Below are 17,366 nucleotides of genomic sequence, written 5' to 3' on the forward strand. Positions count from 1 at the left end.
AAGAAAAAGTGGTGATCAGAGAGAGACAGAAAGCATACTGCATTTAAAAATCTAAAAGAGAGACTAGCGAGTGTACAAGAAGATATACAGGATGTTGCCTATTATCACACAACAGAAGCAAGTGTTGGGTTTCAGATAGCTAGAACACACAGCCACAAAGACACACACTCAAAGACACACACCACACAGACACACAGCCACAAAGACACACACTCAAAGACACACACCACACAGACACACAGTCACAAAGACACACACTCAAAGACACACACCACACAGACACACAGTCACAAAGACACACACTCAAAGACACACACCCACACAGACACACAGCCACAAAGACACACACTCAAAGACACACACCACACAGACACACAGTCACAAAGACACACACTCAAAGACACACACCCACACAGACACACAGCCACAAAGACACACACTCAAAGACACACACCAATAAAGACACACCCACACAGACACACAGCCACATAGACACACACAGGAAAGGCTTCTCCTTCTGACTCTCTGTCCCATCAGTCACTCTACTGCTGGCGTCTCTGTGAGCATGACTAGGGGAGCTTCTGCGATGCAGCTGAGCCAGGTGGTGCTGGGTCTGGTGTTGGTGTTCAGCGGGTCCCGGGTGTCTGCTCTGAAGATCTGCACCTTCAACATCCAGTCCTTTGGAGAGAAGAAAATGGAGAAACCTGAGGTGGTGGAGGTCATTGTAGATGTGAGTAGCCGGCGTTTATGCCCTTTGGTAACCATGACAGAGTCCCAAATGACACCCTGTTGCCTCCACAGAGCACTACTTTCCACCAGAGTCTTCAGAGCTCATTGAAGAGGGTAGGCCATCAACTGGGATGCACTCAGAGGCAATTTTAGAATGTTATCATGTTAACTATTAACCAAGCTTAGTTTCATTTATATAACCAGTGTTTATTGAATAAAATCACTTACAAACAGTTCTTATGTTTAGTTTGCCAATGTTGTATTCCACCAAAACCCAGAAGATGCAGGTGTAGCTCTTTGTAAGAATTTGTTATTACCGAAAGTGCCCATTTGCCCACTGCAGACGACTTTACTCTTCAAGGACCTGAGTGTTGACACACTTAAGCCTCTGCTTGCCCACTCCCAAAACAAACTAATAATGATGTTCATGAATTAATGTTGTTTAATTAGCTGTGTTTGCTAAGGATGGGTGGACCAGGTAGCACCCATCTGTCGTCCAAGGCCTGGAGTGGCCTTCACATCTCTTAGGCCTTCCAACTTACATGTTTACATCAAAAAGACTTATGATAATTACTTCATAATAATGACTAAGCATAGAAAAACATATGCTGGACCCCCTTGAGATGAGACAGTCCATCTCAACGGTTGTAATTAAGAACAATAACCAATTAATCAATAATGCTACAAAAGAAGTAGCAGCAGCAGTGTTTGATTATCTTGTAGGTGTGTAGTTTCATTTGAATTATTATGTGAATTAACGTAAAAGACTGTTCCACAGAAACCCGAAATGAGGAGGAAGATAAACGTAGAGATTCTTCAGAATATGGATATGGGGTCTTGAGCTCTAACCTCAGTATGACAACTTATGGTTGTAAACTAGTTGATGGTCAGCTGCTGAAAAGCAGAAGTCAGCATGAGAAGCAGGTGGGAGAATTCTTTAGAAAACAGAACTGAGTCAGATTATTTTCAGGGAAGGTCAGGTTATCATGTGTGTCTATTTCATCTTTGAGAAAACTTAATTTCTCATATTAGAGAAGGTTCAACAAGGTTCGTAGACACGTCAAACGTTGTGATGTGAATGTTGAGCTGAGGTTTTGTCATTATAAGTCAGAGTATCTGTATGCAGTGTATTGATAGCTTTCACCCTATTGCAGCTGATAGGGAATATACTGCAGAAATGCTGTTGAAGAAAAGTTGAATGTGACTAAATCCTTGACCTTTTCATACTACAGCTGATCGTTCGTTGTGACATCATGCTGGTGATGGAGATTAAAGATGCTGGGGGAAAGGCTTTCCCTCAACTCATGACTCAGCTCAACAGGTAGGCCTGACCTAGGGCTGACAGATATGACATCCACTTGACGAGCTTGACCTTGATCTAACAGGCATGAACTTGATCTAACAGGCATGACCTTGATCTGATGGTCATGACCTTGATCAGACGGGCATGACCTTGATCAGACGGGCATGGCCTTGATCTGACGGGCATGACCTCGATCTGACGGGCATGACCTCGATCTGACGAGCATGACCTCAATCTGAAGGGCATGACCTTGATCTAACAGGCATGACCTAGGTGTGACGGGCATGACCTTGGCCTAAACTCAAACAGACAGTCAATGCAAAGACATGCTTCACAGTTAATACCACTGAGGTTGGTCTGTGGGTCAGTGAAGTAATCCCTCACTCTCTCTCCAGTCATTACATCTCTAAGAAGAACGAGTACAGCTATGTGATCAGTGACCGACTGGGACGCAAGTCCTATAAGGAGCAATACGCCTTTGTTTACAGGTAAACACGTTTCTATGGATAAAGGTGATGTACACATGTCCAAGGATAAGCTGAAGGCAGTCATGACTGGCTCTCTGGGTCATTGTAACGCAGTATGGTGACCTCTCCTCTTTTATACAGACATTCTAGTTAACGTAAAAAAAACACATATTGTACTCTTAAATATTGATCTTTGTCATCGTGTCACCAGATTAGTCCAGTGGTCCTTCAAAGGGAGGCGCAGCTGTCCAGTATGCTCCAGGTTTAGGAGGTTATTCATCGATTATTGTCGTCACGCCTCCTCTTCGCTAAACACGTCTTGACATTGACTCTCCCAAGTCCTCTGATAGTTGCTGCAATGAAGCCTGGTCTTATTGTTTTTTTTTTTTTTGGGAGATCATGTACAGACCTGTTATGCACATGAATAAACTTTTTTACTGTTAATGTTGTCATTAATGGTGTCTGTTGTCCTCCCTGCTCCTCTACAACCTACCTGCTCCTCTATGCCCTCCCTGCTCCTCTATGCCCTCCCTGCTCTTCCACCTCCTCCCTGCTCCTCTATGCCCTCCCTGCTCTTCCACCTCCTCCCTGCTCCTCTGTGTCCCCCTGTGTTTCCAGAACAAAGCAGGTGACAGTGAAGGAGGTCTACCAGTATCCAGACACCCAGCCAGGAGACCAGGATGCATTCTCCAGGGAGCCCTTTGTCGTCTGGTTCTCATCCCCAAAAACAGGTTACTATCAGGCAATATTTACAACCAGTATATCCTTAGACTATTTTTCATAAGGCAAGATAATTGACAACAACACCAAAGTTGTTACAGCTGTTACAAAACAGACTTATAAACTGACAAGATTAACTTGAATACATCACATTTACACATATTGTGTTCCATTAGGGGAGGCTGAGATAAGAGTCCCTGGACTTTGAGCATCATAGAAACTCCCCCTCATGTCAACAGAGATTCAATCAACCATTGACAAAAAAATTCATCAGTTTCTAAATAACAGAAAGGCAGAACTGGCTATGACTTATCAAGACAGCAGCAGATCTTGCTATCCTATTTGATTCATTAACAGTGGTTAAATTAATAGTATCTTAATGAATCATCTCAGCAACTATTCCCGGTGGTTTCTGACCATACCCAGAATGCAGCAGTTGATACATTGAGTCACACTGTCCTATTTCTGACCCATTAGTAACAGCTGATTGTCTTTGCAGCCGTCCAGGACTTTGTGATCATTCCCATCCACACCACCCCAGAGACATCTGTCAAGGAGATTGATGAGCTGTATGATGTGTTTCAGGATATAAAGAAGAGGTGGAGCTCAGAGGTATTAAACACTGGAATCTAAACGTTCTCAATTCCCTAATCTTAACCTAACCCAAACCAAAGCCTCAGGAAACTAATGTTTATGCACACATTTCACCTAGCCCTAACCCCTAACCCCACATTCAACCTGTAATGCCTACACCAAAAATGACTCCAGATTCTAAAACTAGGCACAATTCTATGTTTAACTCAAAAACTAATTTATCGGTCCCCAGATGTACTCTTTCCCCTGGATCTTATACACAGATATCCCCAGCCGAGGCTGATTAGCTGGATTTGTTTCCTCTACACGCCTCAGTATTCTGGTGCTTTATCTGTAGTCATATAATTTCTGTTTCATCAGTAGTTGTATGATGTCTGTTTCTTCAGCAGTTGTATGATATGTTTCTTCAGCAGTTGTATGATGTCTGTTTCATCAGTAGTTGTATGATGTCGGTTTTTTCAGCAGTTGTATGATGTCTGTTTTATTAGCAGTTGTATGATGTCTGTTTCTTCAGTAGTTGTAAGATGTCTGTTTCTTCAATAGTTGTATGATGTCTGTTTTGTAATACATATCCAGTGGTAATTCAGAACAGCTGATTGCTCCTTTAGTGGTATCTGCAACAGCCTGAGTAATCTGGGCTTCATAAACCCCTACAGGGGTAAGGCTAAAACCAGAGAAGCCTTTCAGCGACTGAACATGATCCTCCTGACACGTCAGGGCACTTCACTGTGTGCAGGTATCTCACCATCAACTGGGGGTCATTTGACCTTTCTTTGTTGTGAATCAGATCCGTTTCAATGTTCCAAATGCTGCCAGAACTTCATTCCACACATCTAGACAGGCTTCGTCAGTTTTCACAGCTTCACCTATTTTAGTTCTTGGCCAAAACAGGCCTGAAAATTGAATCAATCAAACTTACTCTGGATCCAGAAACCTGGTTTTACTCTTCCTTCTACACTGGTGGTAGTTTTGCTGTTGCGTGACCTCTGGTCTCCTCAGAATGTGATCATTATGTTGTGTGACCTCTGGTCTCCTCAGAATGTGATCATTATTTTGCGTGACCTCTGGTCTCCTCAGAATGTGATCATTATGTTGCATGACCTCTCGTCTCCTCAGAATGTGATCATCATGGGGGACTTCAATGCGGCCTGTGGCTATGTACCCAAGAAGCAGTGGGGCAGCATCCGCCTGCGGTCCGACAGCAGCTTCCTGTGGCTAACGGGCGACACCCTTGACACCACTGTGAAGGAGTCCACCGACTGCTCCTACGACAGGTTAGTGGTCAGAGGGCGTCGCCATACCAATACAAGTCAGATGCCGACTGCTCCTATGACAGGTTAGTGGTCAGAGGGCGTCGCCATACCAACACAAGTCAGATGCCGACTGCTCCTACGACAGGTTAGTGGTCAGAGGGCGTCACCATACCAACACAAATCAGATGTCAGCCAAACAGAGACCCATTCTGTTGCCTTCATTGAGTGTTGGAGGTGTTTAGGCTTCAGCTCAGTGGGGTTAAACAGTCTTTTAATATGACCCAGGGGGAAGCAGGTGCTGAATGTGAAAGTGACAGTTCATCAGGCAGGAAATGTCACTCAAAGACTTTTCTTTTCTTGTGGTCCTCACTGTCTGCCTGTAGGATTGTTCTTCATGGAGACCAGATGATTCAAGCGGTCAACCCATCCTCCCTGGATGTGTTCAACTTCAGACAGGCCTACGGACTCAGCGAGTTACAAGTACAGCCTCAGCTTGTCCCCCTTTATCTCCTACATATTATTTCTCACTCACTGTCATTTCTCTCTCAATCGCTGTCTCCCTCTCTAACATTGCTTGGTGAAATCTGTAATTCATTTAATTTACCGTTTAACAGCCTATTTATGAGTTATTTTCTTTGTTGTGTTTGAACAAAGTGCCTGTGTTTGAGGTTCTGCTCTTGGTCATTGGTGTTCTAGGCTCTGGCGGTGAGTGACCACTTCCCAGTGTGCATCACGGTGAAGGCCGCTGCCAGGAAGAGAACGGGATAATGTCCTGTCTGTGCCTGGCCTGCCGCTCCTGCTGTTGGTCTAACGCAGCTTTGTTCCAGACCAGCACCATTAGACCTCCCGTAAAGCTAAATCGATTACTCAGGACTTCCACAGCTTTAGCGTCACTGAGCGCCAGTGTTTACCCGTCTCGCAGCAGCCAGAGATGTGATCACATTACAGCGGCCTGCTAGCCACATGCGTTATGTTGGACACGGGCCACTGCTTTGCTAAATCGGTCGCGATGGGCCCCCCTGCACAGATGTCATTTGGCACAGCCACCACAGAAGTCCCTGGGAGTTCCCCAGGACATGACCTAGTAAAGCTAGAAGACTTATGGACCCCAGGTCCTCTGCTAACCCAGGCATTTCCAGACATTAATTAGTGTTTATGCATAAGTCATGGTATTTATTCATGGTTTTTAAGTTTTGTCACAAAATTTGTTTTGGTGCAGTTATCCAATGGACCAGCCCACTCAATGCATCCACGATGGAAACCGATCATAGTTTGGTCTTTGGTGCTTCACTAAGGCATGAAAATACAATACTACCTCTGAAGAAGGCAAATAATTAGTAGTTGAACCCTTTATCATAATTTTGAAGTAAAATTGATAATAGAAGAAGTATAATGTTAACTAGCTAGTTAATGTTGAGGGCAGTACACCTGACTTCAGCTACAGTAGCTAGTTAGTATTAGCTTTTTATTTTGACTGACTTTGATAGTTATCACAACATTGTATCTGTCAAAGTGCATTTGAGGTAACACTTTATTTAAGGGGTCCTTGTTATTTTAAATATTCTACCTGGGGATATATGTACTTATATATGCACACATTACCCATTCTGACAACATTGTCTTCAGTCTGAAACATCTGGAAGAGCATTTTAGATCAGACTGTTAACAAACTAGTACTGTACACCACATAGTACATGTTCCATTTGCCTAGGTACAGTGTGATTACAAGTTGTTACACAGGATTTAGCTAGTTCAAAAAAAGTATTTCCTTAGGAGTACTTACTTGTAACTAATGTGTACTTATACAGCAAAATATTTATATAACTTGGTTTAAGTATGTGGTTACAAGCATTTATTGTTACAGGTGTATTACTACCAATTACTACCAGTAAAATGTTATTACAATGTAGCAATGGGTTGTTACACTCAGTTACTACACTTTAACTGTATACTTGCATATGTAATTACACAGCAACAAGTGGCCCTTAAAAAGAGATGATATGTTTTCAACTAAATATCAGCCTACTTGTCATATTTCTGATGGAGTAATTCAGACGAAACAATGATTAACCTGTTTAACGTCATTAGCACCATGAACACAACTGCGCCGTCTTCAGAGTGTTAGTGGCCACAGCAAAGACGCGAACGACTAATGGAGGTGCGATCCATGAATAAGTAATAGCAGATGTTAATGTGCTGAAGAGGAGACCAGACCAACAGCGGCTTGGTCATTACAAACCACAAGATCCTGGTGTTGCTATGAGACCAATTGTGTCATGTGACTGAAGGCTAGCAAGCTGATTGGTGGACTGCCTTGGTTCTGACACCCTATTCACTATGAGGTTCACAAGTTAGGACCAAAGCTGTATGGAATCTGGTGTAATGTTACACAATATATGATGAATTGGGCGCCATTTGGGACTAACCCCCTTTGTAATTGATGAAGAAATGTTCCACCACACAGACCTGACCGCCAATAACCAAATGTCACTTATTTTGCTCAACAGTTGTAACCATCTGTATACACTTATCATAGGTGATTTTGAAGGAACATAGTTTAATGAAAAGTATCTTACAAGAAAATATATTTTGTATAAATCAAACATACAGTCAATATTAAAGTAAGTAATTTCTCATCAAGATGTTTGTAATAATAGAGTGTAAAGCCAGCAGTTATCATCCAAGGCGATCAGATTCAGAGGTACAATTGAAGATTCCATTTCTGGCATAAAAAGCATTCTTCACAACTCCTGACCTCCCATTGGCAGGTGACCTGTACTCCCTTCCAGAATCACCTGGAAACACACAGATGCAAAGAACGTTGACATGTTAACACTCAAATTTTCCAAAAACACCTTATTTCCTGTGCATTGCTTTCTAATAAAATTCTCCTCAAATCCTTTCAGGTGTCTATTTTAGTTATGTTGTGCTGTGTTCTACTATTTCAACTCTATTTCTAGTCAATATTCAACTGAGGAAATAAAAATGATTTGAACATGAGCTTTTTCATTTTTCACAGCTGATTATATGAAGCATTTCACCAAGTGATTATAAAGGCTTAGTCATCAGTGTACAAGCATTAGGTCTTATCCATCTTATCTATCTGCTTTATACACGAGGAAGGTCTGAAACAGTCAAGTCCCATTCTCAAAACAACCACCTGCAAGAATTAAAAGTCCAGATTCAGACTTCAGATAAGCGGACGAAACATTCTTTAAAAAATCTAAGTTCAGTCTGAAGCCTGAATGAGGCTTGAAGTGTCTTCAGCAGCTGCCAGACAACTCACCCAGCCTTCATCCATAGTCCCAGGATGACAGCAGAGGACAACTCACCCAGCCTTCATCCATAGTCCCAGGATGACAGCAGAGGACAACTCACCCAGCCTCCATCCATAGTCCCAGGATGACAGCAGAGGATAATCAAACTTCTCCTCTGGGGCTTTTCGGGTACGTGCGTGGAGATAACGGCTCCGGCCCTTGCCCTCCTTGGAAAAGCCTTGGTACAGAGTCTCTTGGGTCTGGGGTGTCACGGGCCTCATCAGGGGGACCTCTCTGAAGGACCTGGATCCAATTAATAGGGTCCGTTTTACTAGGCTAGTGTTTTTTCACAGCCTGAGGTCTAAGCCACAGACATTACATATGTTGTTCTGCTTTGTTTCCCTAAACTGGTGATTTCTGAATCTGTGTTTGGGACAGAAGGGGATGTAGTTGACTCAAGTGGCCCTATAGGATTACCTACAGCATTAGTGTTGTTGTCTGAGAGAATCATATATTTCACATTTCAAAAGTATTCATTCACCTGTCCTGGGGCCCCGCGGCCTCTCTCTTCTCCAGGGTAGACAGCACAGGTGGCAGGCTTGCCTTGGTGGTGCTGGCCTTGGTGGTGCTGTTCTGGGCAGTGATCTGGGAGAGTTTAGGGAGTGGTTCCTTGGCCCTGCGTGACACAAAGCAGGTTGGGTAATCTTGTCCATAGCGGTTCTTCCAGGCTAGGCGGGCATAACACTCCTTCTCAATCTGTTCCCGGTAACAGTTCTGGTTTTGGGTGGTCAGAAGGTTCTTCATCCTCAGGTCCCTGTGGTTCTAGAATGTTCTGTCTGGTTCTACAATATTCTGTCTTGTTCTAATGTCCTGTGCAGACCCAGATTGTCAGGCACTGTTCCAGAATGTGTTGTAGTGTTCTAAAATAGTCCTTTTTTGTTTTTCAAATAGGTTGGTAAAACTCTCGGCTCCTGCACTGTTTGGCTAAATCTGCAATTCTGCCTGCGCCGGCTGGTTTGTTTCAGGGTAAAGGCTTACTCTCAGTAAACAGGATTCTCTTCCATTCCTCACTCCAGAGCCATCTGTTGGTCCGTCAGTCCACAGGTACCATCTTAGTCAGAAACATAACCTAACATTGTGGTTGAGACTCTCTTTCCCCCGTCTCTGGTTACCCAATCAGAGGGCAGCATGTTCCAGGCAGGTGGCTGTTTGTGTGTGTGTGTGTTTGTGTGCATACAGAGGATGCTTCAGCAACTGGTCACATAGCGCCCCAAAGTGACAGAATAAAAAACTGCAGGACATGATAGATAGACCTTACAGCGTAAGAGAGCTATTCCATTTTTGGTCCATATGGTGCTGCAGTACTAGTGTTTTCTTATCAAAGTACAAAATGTTTCTCTGCAGTACTAGTGTTTTCTTATCAAAATGTTTCTCTGCAGTACTAGTGTTTTCTTACTTTAGTTCTACCTTCTTTTCTGTAAGACCAGAGTTCTCTTACTGTAGTACTACATTTTTGCTGCAGTACTAGTGTTTTCTTTAGTACTACAGTACCTTCTTTTCTGTAATACTAGAGTTCTCTAACTGTAGCACTACATTTTTTCTGTAGTACTGGTGTTTTCTCACTACAGTAGTAAAAGAAAATACTCTTGCTGTAATACTAGTGTTTTCTTACTGCAGTACTCATTTTTTCTCACTGTTGTACAGCAATACTGTAGTGTACATACAGTATGAGTGTTTAATTACTGAGCAGGAGTGCTTCATTTACTGATATATTTCATGAAAAAGCTAAATATCCAAATCAACACCTGAGAGATATGCAAATCCTCAATAGAAGCTCCATTTTAAACAACTGTCTGTTTATCAGGCATTTTACACTTACTTTGAGAGGTGAGTGGTGAAAGACAGAGAAAAGAGTCTGTTGCGAACAGAGGAGAGGGCACTAATACACTACACTAGGGGCCCTTGGGAGGTAGGGCACTTATACACTACACTAGGGGCCCTTGGGAGGTAGGGCACTTATACACTACACTAGGGGCCCTTGGGAGGTAGGGCACTTATACACTACACTAGGGGCCCTTGGGAGGTAGGGCACTTATACACTACACTAGGGGCCCTTGGGCGGTAGGGCACTAATACACTACACTAAGGGCCCTTGGGAGGCAGGGCACTAATACACTACACTAGGGGCCCTTGGGAGGTAGAGCACTAACACTACACTAGGGGCCCTTGGGAGGTAGGGCACTACAGAGAATAGGATGCAATGTGGGAGGGTCCCAATGATTATACCACTAACAGGAAGTTGACATCAACGTAGTAAAAGGGGTTTTATCGTGGATGACTCCAGAAGCAGGACTACAGGTCCCATATTTAGAAGCCAGGACTAAAAATATATTTTTGGACCTCTCATCCATAATAGCATACTGTAATGGAGTTGTTTGTGCAGGTTCATCGTGTCTTTCCCGCCAGGCAGTGGCATCGTTAGGCCTGGGCGTCCGGGCTATAGCCCCGGTTCTCAAATTGACCCAAAAAAGTAATGATGTATTCATATATATTCCTGATCGCGCATTATGACAATGTAGACGTGTAGGCCGCAATCATGTAAATCAACATTTTCCTCATGTACATTCACAACCATGTACGCAGTCCCAGGGGGCCGGGGTCTAAGCCCTGAATGTATTGTGGTCCTAGCAACGCCTCTGTCACAAGGCATCGTGTCTTTCCCGTCAGGCATCGTGTCTTTCCCGTCAGGCATGGGAACCGCTGGAGAATATCTCTGTATCTTCAGGGTGTTTTGTCCTCCAAGCACAGATCCAGTATCAGGTTTGCCTCAAATCAAATCCGTAAAAGGCTCAGAGCGGTCAAACATTGGACATCTTAGTGTTTTATGCCATAATAAAATGGTAAAATTGCAAAAATTCCCTTTAAATTTAAGAGTTGTTTGAAAATACTCACAAGCATAGTGAGATGGTCGGCACTAATTCATCTCCAAGACGACAGGAGTTCAAAACGTTAACGGAAATAACAGCTCGTTCTCGTTTCACCCTCACTACTCCCAGACTTCATTGCTGCAGAGGTATTGGGAAATCGCTCTGTGTGAAGTTCACTTAGATCACAGCAACTGAAAACTTCCACCTGAAGGCAATACGTTGCTACACAGAAATACTTTAAACCAAGAGGTCAAACTGACCAGAGACTAGAGTCCAGACCTTCATCTGAAGCATCTTCCTCTGAGACTCCCCACTTCAACCCAACACCTGTCCCATCATACAGTGACACAGAAACTGCTTCATTTGTTTATTCCAGTTTATTTTAAAGATCAAATGTACATCATTTTTGGGCGTGTCTTTTCACATTAAGGTGCCCGATACTAGTACACAAAAAGCAATTTTTGTCTTAAAATACTTTGAGCAAAAATACTTGAATCCCTTGTTGTATCAAAACTAGCACTGATTAATGGAGCAACATACACAAACTAAACTGTAGGCACCAGAAGTACACAGAATTCCTCAAAACAGTTATTTCTGAAGATTTATGTAATAATGACAGGGAAACTCAGAGACACACAGAGGACCGGCAGGAGAATTTGGTAAGAGAAGAGTTCCAGTAAGAGCTGGACCGAGAAGCCGTTAAATACAACCGCCCAGCTTCGCTGCCGTCAGCTCCATTGAGTCTCTTTCCCACAATCTATTTGGCAAAAACTTGCAAGACTTGAGAACCACCATTAAAACATGAACACATTTGAGTATGTACTGTACGTTCAATCAGAGCACATTTCAACAGTCCATACCATACATATAGTACATAGACACATTAACGGACAGCAGTTGGAAGAAGCAGAATAATAGTGATTGGTCGGGAAGTTACGCTAAATGGACCAGGAAGGCTTGGCGGTAAGGTCAGGAACAGAGTTACTGTACAATCTTATGACGAAAACCATCAGTAGTAATAAAACAATTCCAGTTCAACAAAAAGTTCTGGATGATCAACTTGACTTAATCTGTTGGGTTCCACTTACTCGACATTACAGGTGGATACAAGATCACTGAAACACTTCCAACACCTGTATTAACATGGAAGAATTAAGAAATCCTATATAATTCTTAACGGGAATTGAGTTGATACTATCCTACACTTAGTAGATCATAAAACACTGTTGAGTGCAAGTTTGTCGACTTTAAAATATTGGGCGTTTTAATCAACTATGAAAGAAATAGTTCCAGGATTTACCGACAAATGTCCCACCCCCCCCCCCAACAGATCCCCCCCCCAGCACATCCCCTCCATGGCAGGACATGATGGAAAATTAGGATGGATCAATAAATGCTCCCTGTCCCCTAAATAGTTCAGATCAGCAGAAGGGCACTGCACAGGCAATAGATGGCCATTTGGGACGTCCCTCTACGGCACGGTGACCTGGAAGGGGGATCCGGGGACATGCTCCTCCCCCCACTTGACGGCCAGGATGTAGTTGCCTCTCTCCTTGAGGATGTAGGAGACGTTGTACAGCAGGTTGCCCGCGTGTTTCACGGACACCTCCTCACAGGGAACGTGGGGGCCGTGGACACCCACCAGTAACATGTTCTTACCTACAGGTCAGAGGGACAGGACACATCGTTAGGCGATGGAGTGGGGATGTTGCCGTGGCTACTGTCACCCAGAACTGATGAACATCTGGACACCCTAACGGGACACGCAGTCCTGAGGACATGAGAAGGCAACTGGCCGATACAGGAAATACACCTACAGGAAACGTCCTAATCTAGTAGCCATACCCCAACAATCAAGTGAGTCTCTGTCCCAGCGAGCTTAGAGCGTTCAGGGTAGCATTGTTACCTCATTATTCTCATCGTTACCTAGTCTTAAGTACTGAACTTTGGTTTCTCTCATCATCCACTTCTATTTTCTAAAATAGATTTTTTTGTAATTTCCCCCAGGCCTTACCAGCCTTGCTGCAGTCGACGGAGAAGCTGGCCCTCTGTCCGATGGAGGCCTTGCTCAGGCCTGGGCCACGGGTGGCCACCTTGCTGGCGTCGGAGGCGGGGCGAAGCGGGGCGCTGTTGGAGCTGCTGCTGAAGGACTTGGACACCGGCTCGACCAATAGACTGGAGGTCTCACTAGCGCTACTGGGGCTTACCAGGCGCTGACCTGAGAGCAGAGGGGTCAGGTCAATTGCCTGGTTTCCAGTAAAGTAGACCATGCCATTGGACACCAGGTGTAATTGCAATGTGAATTAAGCCATTTATTCCAAACGCAGAACTCCATCTCAACACAATCCTTCTGAATGGCGGAAGTTTAACTTGATCAACATGTGACTTTGGCCTTAAAGGGCTGCCACTGATGTGGTTAGGTATGTACCTGTGACTTTGGCATTAAAGGGCTGCCACTGGTGTGGTTAGGTTTGGGGTTATGCATGTACCTGTGACTTTGGCATTAAAGGGCTGCCACTGGTGTGGTTAGGTTTGGGGTTATGCATGTACCTGTGACTTTGGCATTAAAGGGCTGCCACTGGTGTGGTTAGGTTTGGGGTTAGGTATGTACCTGTGACTTTGGCATTAAAGGGCTGCCACTGGTGTGGTTAGGTTTGGGGTTAGGTATGTACCTGTGACTTTGGCATTAAAGGGCTGCCACTGGTGTGGTTAGGTTTGGGGTTATGCATGTACCTGTGACTTTGGCCTTAAAGGGGCTTCCATGGATGTGGTTGGGTCCTCCGTATTTTACAGTGATCAGATAGTTTCCAGGGGCCATGGGGGTATACACCACCTTGTACCCTTCCGGAATCTCCTGACAGTCCATCTTCACCTTGGAGGTCCCTTCAATGCTCACGGCCAGGGACCCAGGCCCCGCCTTGGTGTTGTTGATGATGAACTCTGACTGTTGACCTGGAAACGGTCAGTAGAGATCAAGGGTTATGTGAAGCTGATACTTAGGTTAGAGCGCTGGCTGTCTGCCTGTGACTGTATGTGGTTTTAAACGAGAATCCTCAAGTGGTTTCCTCTCCGTCAACACCTGGTCATCTGCACTGATGTGGCTGGATGACCTGCAGAACAGATATCACCTGTCTGCCTGACAAAACACAAGATATTCACCTGTCTACCTGACAAAACACAAGATATTCACCTGTCTACCTGACAAAACACAATATATTAACCTGTCTACCTGGCAAAACACAATATATTAACCTGTCTACCTGGCAAAACACAAGATATTCACCTGTCTACCTGACAAAACACAAGATATTCACCTGTCTACCTGACAAAACAAGATATTCACCTGTCTACCTGACAAAACACAAGATATCCACCTGTCTACCTGACAAAACACAATATATTCACCTGTCTACCTGACAAAACACAAGATATTCACCTGTCTACCTGGCAAAACAGAAGATATTCACCTGTCTACCTGACAAAACACAAGATATTCACCTGTCTACCTGACAAAACACAAGATATTCACCTGTCTACCTGACAAAACACAAGATATTCACCTGTCTACCTGACAAAACACAATATATTCACCTGTCTACCTGACAAAACACTAGATATTCACCTGTCTACCTGACAAAACAGAAGATATTCACCTGTCTACCTGACAAAACACAAGATATTCACTTGTCTGCATGACAAAACAGAAGATATGAACCTGTCTATCTGGCGAAACAGAACATATATACCTGTCTATCTGACAAAATACAAGCTATTACTGTCATACTAAAGTAATGTATTTTGTCATTGTTAGCTGGTAATGTCACAATTAAGTCATGGTATGGTTATAATGAGGTCACGTAAAGTCATGGTAAGATTGTGTTCAGGTTTTAGTAAGGTGACAGGGAGGTCACCTGTGATTCCTCTCTCTAGTCCAGCTCCATGGGCGGTGACCAGGCTGGGGTCTCCGCTCTGCCCGGGCTCCCCCACCCTCACCTGGAATGGGCTGCCAGGGATGTGGCTGCCGTTGAACTTCACATCAATGCAGTGGAGCCCGTTCTCACGTGGGATGAACCGAACTGCGTACTTCTCTAGATGGGGAGGGTAGAAGCAAGACCGGTGAGACAATCGACACATCAACAGCAGATTATGGAGGATTGGACTATATGGAGTTTCTATCCGGGAGAGTTGGTATGTGCATCTACTAAAGGGTGTTATGCATTTTAAATTGTCATCAGATGAGATCTCTCCTCCATCAGGTCCCTTCTAGCGTCACATCTCCCGTCAGAGATCACAGCCAGCTTACCTTCTGGAATGTTAACATAGAAATATGTCATGTAGAACAAACATAAATGCCTGACATAGGTGTCAGGTAGGCTAGGGCAGGGGAATTCAACTCTTACCCTATGTGCTCCAGAGCCTGCTGGTTTTCTGTTCTACCTCATCATTAATTGCACCCATCTGGTGCCCCAGGTAGAAAAAAGTACTTGAACACAGGGTTAAAAAGTGGAGTGGATCTGGCTTGGAGGGTCTGAGTTGAATACCACAGGCCTAGAGTCTAGGAGCATTGGCTAGATCTGATGTAACTTGCCAGAACAGAATTAGAAGCAAAGGATATCAAAATGAGTCTTCCCGTAACCCTTAAATGTCAGCTCCCATGTCTTACCGGGCTCTAACTCGGTCACGGCACACTCCTCCAGGGCTCCGGATGGGGAGTGGACCATGGCATCCATCTTTCCCTTGGCACCGTTCAGAAGCACTGCAAAGGAGGCTGGCTGGTTGACCTTGAGGCCTGACTCCTGGATGTACCCAATCAACACAGGTTAGCAAAGCCCCTCCCATATAATCTACACATCCAATTAGAGGGGAAAACCTATATTCTCAAATCCGATTAGTCAGTCAATACTGCAACTTCCGATTCAATGCAACTTCAGCCTTATACATGACCTTTTTACGTATCATTACCGTAACCATTTTCTAAATCACTGTACCGTGACCATTTTATACTACATGGCTAAAAGTATTTGGACACTTCCTGGGCATTAATATTGAGTTCTTGCTGCTATAAAAGATTCCCCTCTTCTTGGAAGGCGTTATATTGGATATTGATTTCCATTCAACCACAGGAGTGGTTGGTCAGGGGGATTTGCCTAAACTCAGTCTACATTCCAATTCATCCTGAAGGCGTTTTAAGGGATTGAGGTTAGGGTTCTGTGCCGGCCAATCAAGTTCTTCCACACCGATTCACAACGCATTTCTATGGACCTCACTTTGTGCATGTTGGCACAGTCATGCTGAAACAGGAAAGGGGTTTCCCCAAACTGTACAAAGTTTAAAAGCACATAATGGTCTAGAATGTAATTGTAGCGGTATTTGTCTTAGAAGAACCATGACATTTATACCTCCTCCACCAAACTCTTTGGGCAGGTAGCATTCTACTGGCATCCACCAAACTGAGACTGCCAGAGAATCATTACACCACTCCAGTTGACGCTTGGCATCGCTCTTGGTTTGGTGAATCAGCCACGGAAACCCATTCAACAAAGCTTCTGACAGACAGTTATTGTGCAGACATTGCTTCCAATGGGCAGCCTGGAACTCTTCAGTAGAGGCAGCCTGGAACTCTTCAGTAGAGGCAGCCTGGAACTCTTCAGTAGGTTTTACAACGGTGGACAGATGAGTTTAACGTGGCAACCCAATTGTATTCCTGTCAGCAATGGGTGTGGCTAAAGAAGCCAAATGCGCTAAATTGTCCACATACTTTTGTCCATGTAGTGCAAATCAAGAACAAGGTACTATCCATCAGCCTGAAAATAGAACGCACAAAGCTTGTTTTACGGTTCCCAGCTGTCATTCAAAGCCCATTCAACATCAAGGGATGAACAGCTGTCCCTTTCAGACTGCAAGGCCTTGCATTGTCACATCAGACTGAGTAAGCAGCACTGTGGCTTAACCAGAGCTCACCTTGGGGTCAGCTAAAGTGGAGAGGGGAAGACCGGGGCCCTCATGGATTTAGCAGACAGTACATCTACTGGTTTGTTTAGGAGAAGGGGGTTTATATGGAGAAACACTGAGCTCAATGTATTGACTCTAAGAAACGACAAACAACTGAAATATAT

General features: G+C 44.2%; 3 protein-coding genes across 5 annotated transcripts in view; 1 reads left to right on the plus strand and 2 right to left on the minus strand.

Moving 5' to 3' along the window:
* Nucleotides 1–487: 487 nt before the first annotated feature.
* On the plus strand, nucleotides 488–7,977 carry LOC105013293 (deoxyribonuclease gamma). The gene is made up of 8 exons (XM_010874730.4): nucleotides 488–730; nucleotides 1,962–2,050; nucleotides 2,428–2,520; nucleotides 3,118–3,230; nucleotides 3,719–3,831; nucleotides 4,930–5,087; nucleotides 5,450–5,546; nucleotides 5,763–7,977. The coding sequence occupies exons 1-8, from the start codon at nucleotides 566–568 to the stop codon at nucleotides 5,832–5,834; spliced, it is 900 nt and encodes a 299-aa protein (XP_010873032.2). The 5' UTR covers nucleotides 488–565; the 3' UTR covers nucleotides 5,835–7,977.
* On the minus strand, nucleotides 7,743–9,480 carry LOC105013302 (protein ATP6V1FNB). 3 transcript variants are annotated; one of them, XM_010874751.4, is made up of 3 exons: nucleotides 8,865–9,480; nucleotides 8,445–8,617; nucleotides 7,743–7,861 (listed from the first exon to the last, which is right to left on the minus strand). In XM_010874751.4, the coding sequence occupies exons 1-3, from the start codon at nucleotides 9,125–9,127 to the stop codon at nucleotides 7,743–7,745; spliced, it is 555 nt and encodes a 184-aa protein (XP_010873053.2). In that variant the 5' UTR covers nucleotides 9,128–9,480. The 3 variants fall into 3 exon arrangements, with proteins under 3 accessions (XP_010873053.2, XP_019906914.1, XP_010873044.1); XM_020051355.3 differs by having other exon boundaries at nucleotides 8,445–8,626; XM_010874742.3 differs by having other exon boundaries at nucleotides 7,822–7,861; nucleotides 8,399–8,626.
* A 3,097-nt stretch (nucleotides 9,481–12,577) lies between these two features.
* Nucleotides 12,578–17,366, minus strand: part of LOC105013563 (filamin-B) — an 81,680-nt gene continuing 76,891 nt past the window's right edge. The window contains exons 42-46 of the mRNA XM_034295723.1: nucleotides 15,914–16,046; nucleotides 15,162–15,338; nucleotides 13,984–14,202; nucleotides 13,265–13,468; nucleotides 12,578–12,909 (exon numbers count right to left, since the gene is read on the minus strand). Coding sequence (XP_034151614.1) covers nucleotides 12,722–12,909; nucleotides 13,265–13,468; nucleotides 13,984–14,202; nucleotides 15,162–15,338; nucleotides 15,914–16,046 — 921 coding nt within the window. The 3' untranslated portion in view covers nucleotides 12,578–12,721. The remainder of the gene's footprint in view (nucleotides 12,910–13,264; nucleotides 13,469–13,983; nucleotides 14,203–15,161; nucleotides 15,339–15,913; nucleotides 16,047–17,366) is intronic.

The sequence above is a fragment of the Esox lucius genome, chromosome 2 (genome assembly GCF_011004845.1).
Source record: "Esox lucius isolate fEsoLuc1 chromosome 2, fEsoLuc1.pri, whole genome shotgun sequence".
Taxonomy (NCBI): Eukaryota; Metazoa; Chordata; class Actinopteri; order Esociformes; family Esocidae; genus Esox; species Esox lucius.

What these genes read in the sequence shown, in the direction of transcription:
- LOC105013293 (XM_010874730.4), top strand. Translation starts at nt 566, where the DNA reads ATGACTAGGGGAGCTTCTGCGATGCAGCTGAGCCAGGTGGTGCTGGGT. An exon ending in TGGTGGAGGTCATTGTAGAT is followed by an intron (nt 731 to 1,961) that starts GTGAGTAGCCGG and finishes TTCATACTACAG; the next exon opens with CTGATCGTTCGTTGTGACAT. An exon ending in CTCATGACTCAGCTCAACAG is followed by an intron (nt 2,051 to 2,427) that starts GTAGGCCTGACC and finishes CTCTCTCTCCAG; the next exon opens with TCATTACATCTCTAAGAAGA.
- LOC105013302 (XM_020051355.3), bottom strand. Translation starts at nt 9,127, where the DNA reads ATGAAGAACCTTCTGACCACCCAAAACCAGAACTGTTACCGGGAACAG. An exon ending in GCCGCGGGGCCCCAGGACAG is followed by an intron (nt 8,627 to 8,864) that starts GTGAATGAATAC and finishes AATTGGATCCAG; the next exon opens with GTCCTTCAGAGAGGTCCCCC. An exon ending in GGACTATGGATGGAGGCTGG is followed by an intron (nt 7,862 to 8,444) that starts GTGAGTTGTCCT and finishes GTGTGTTTCCAG; the next exon opens with GTGATTCTGGAAGGGAGTAC.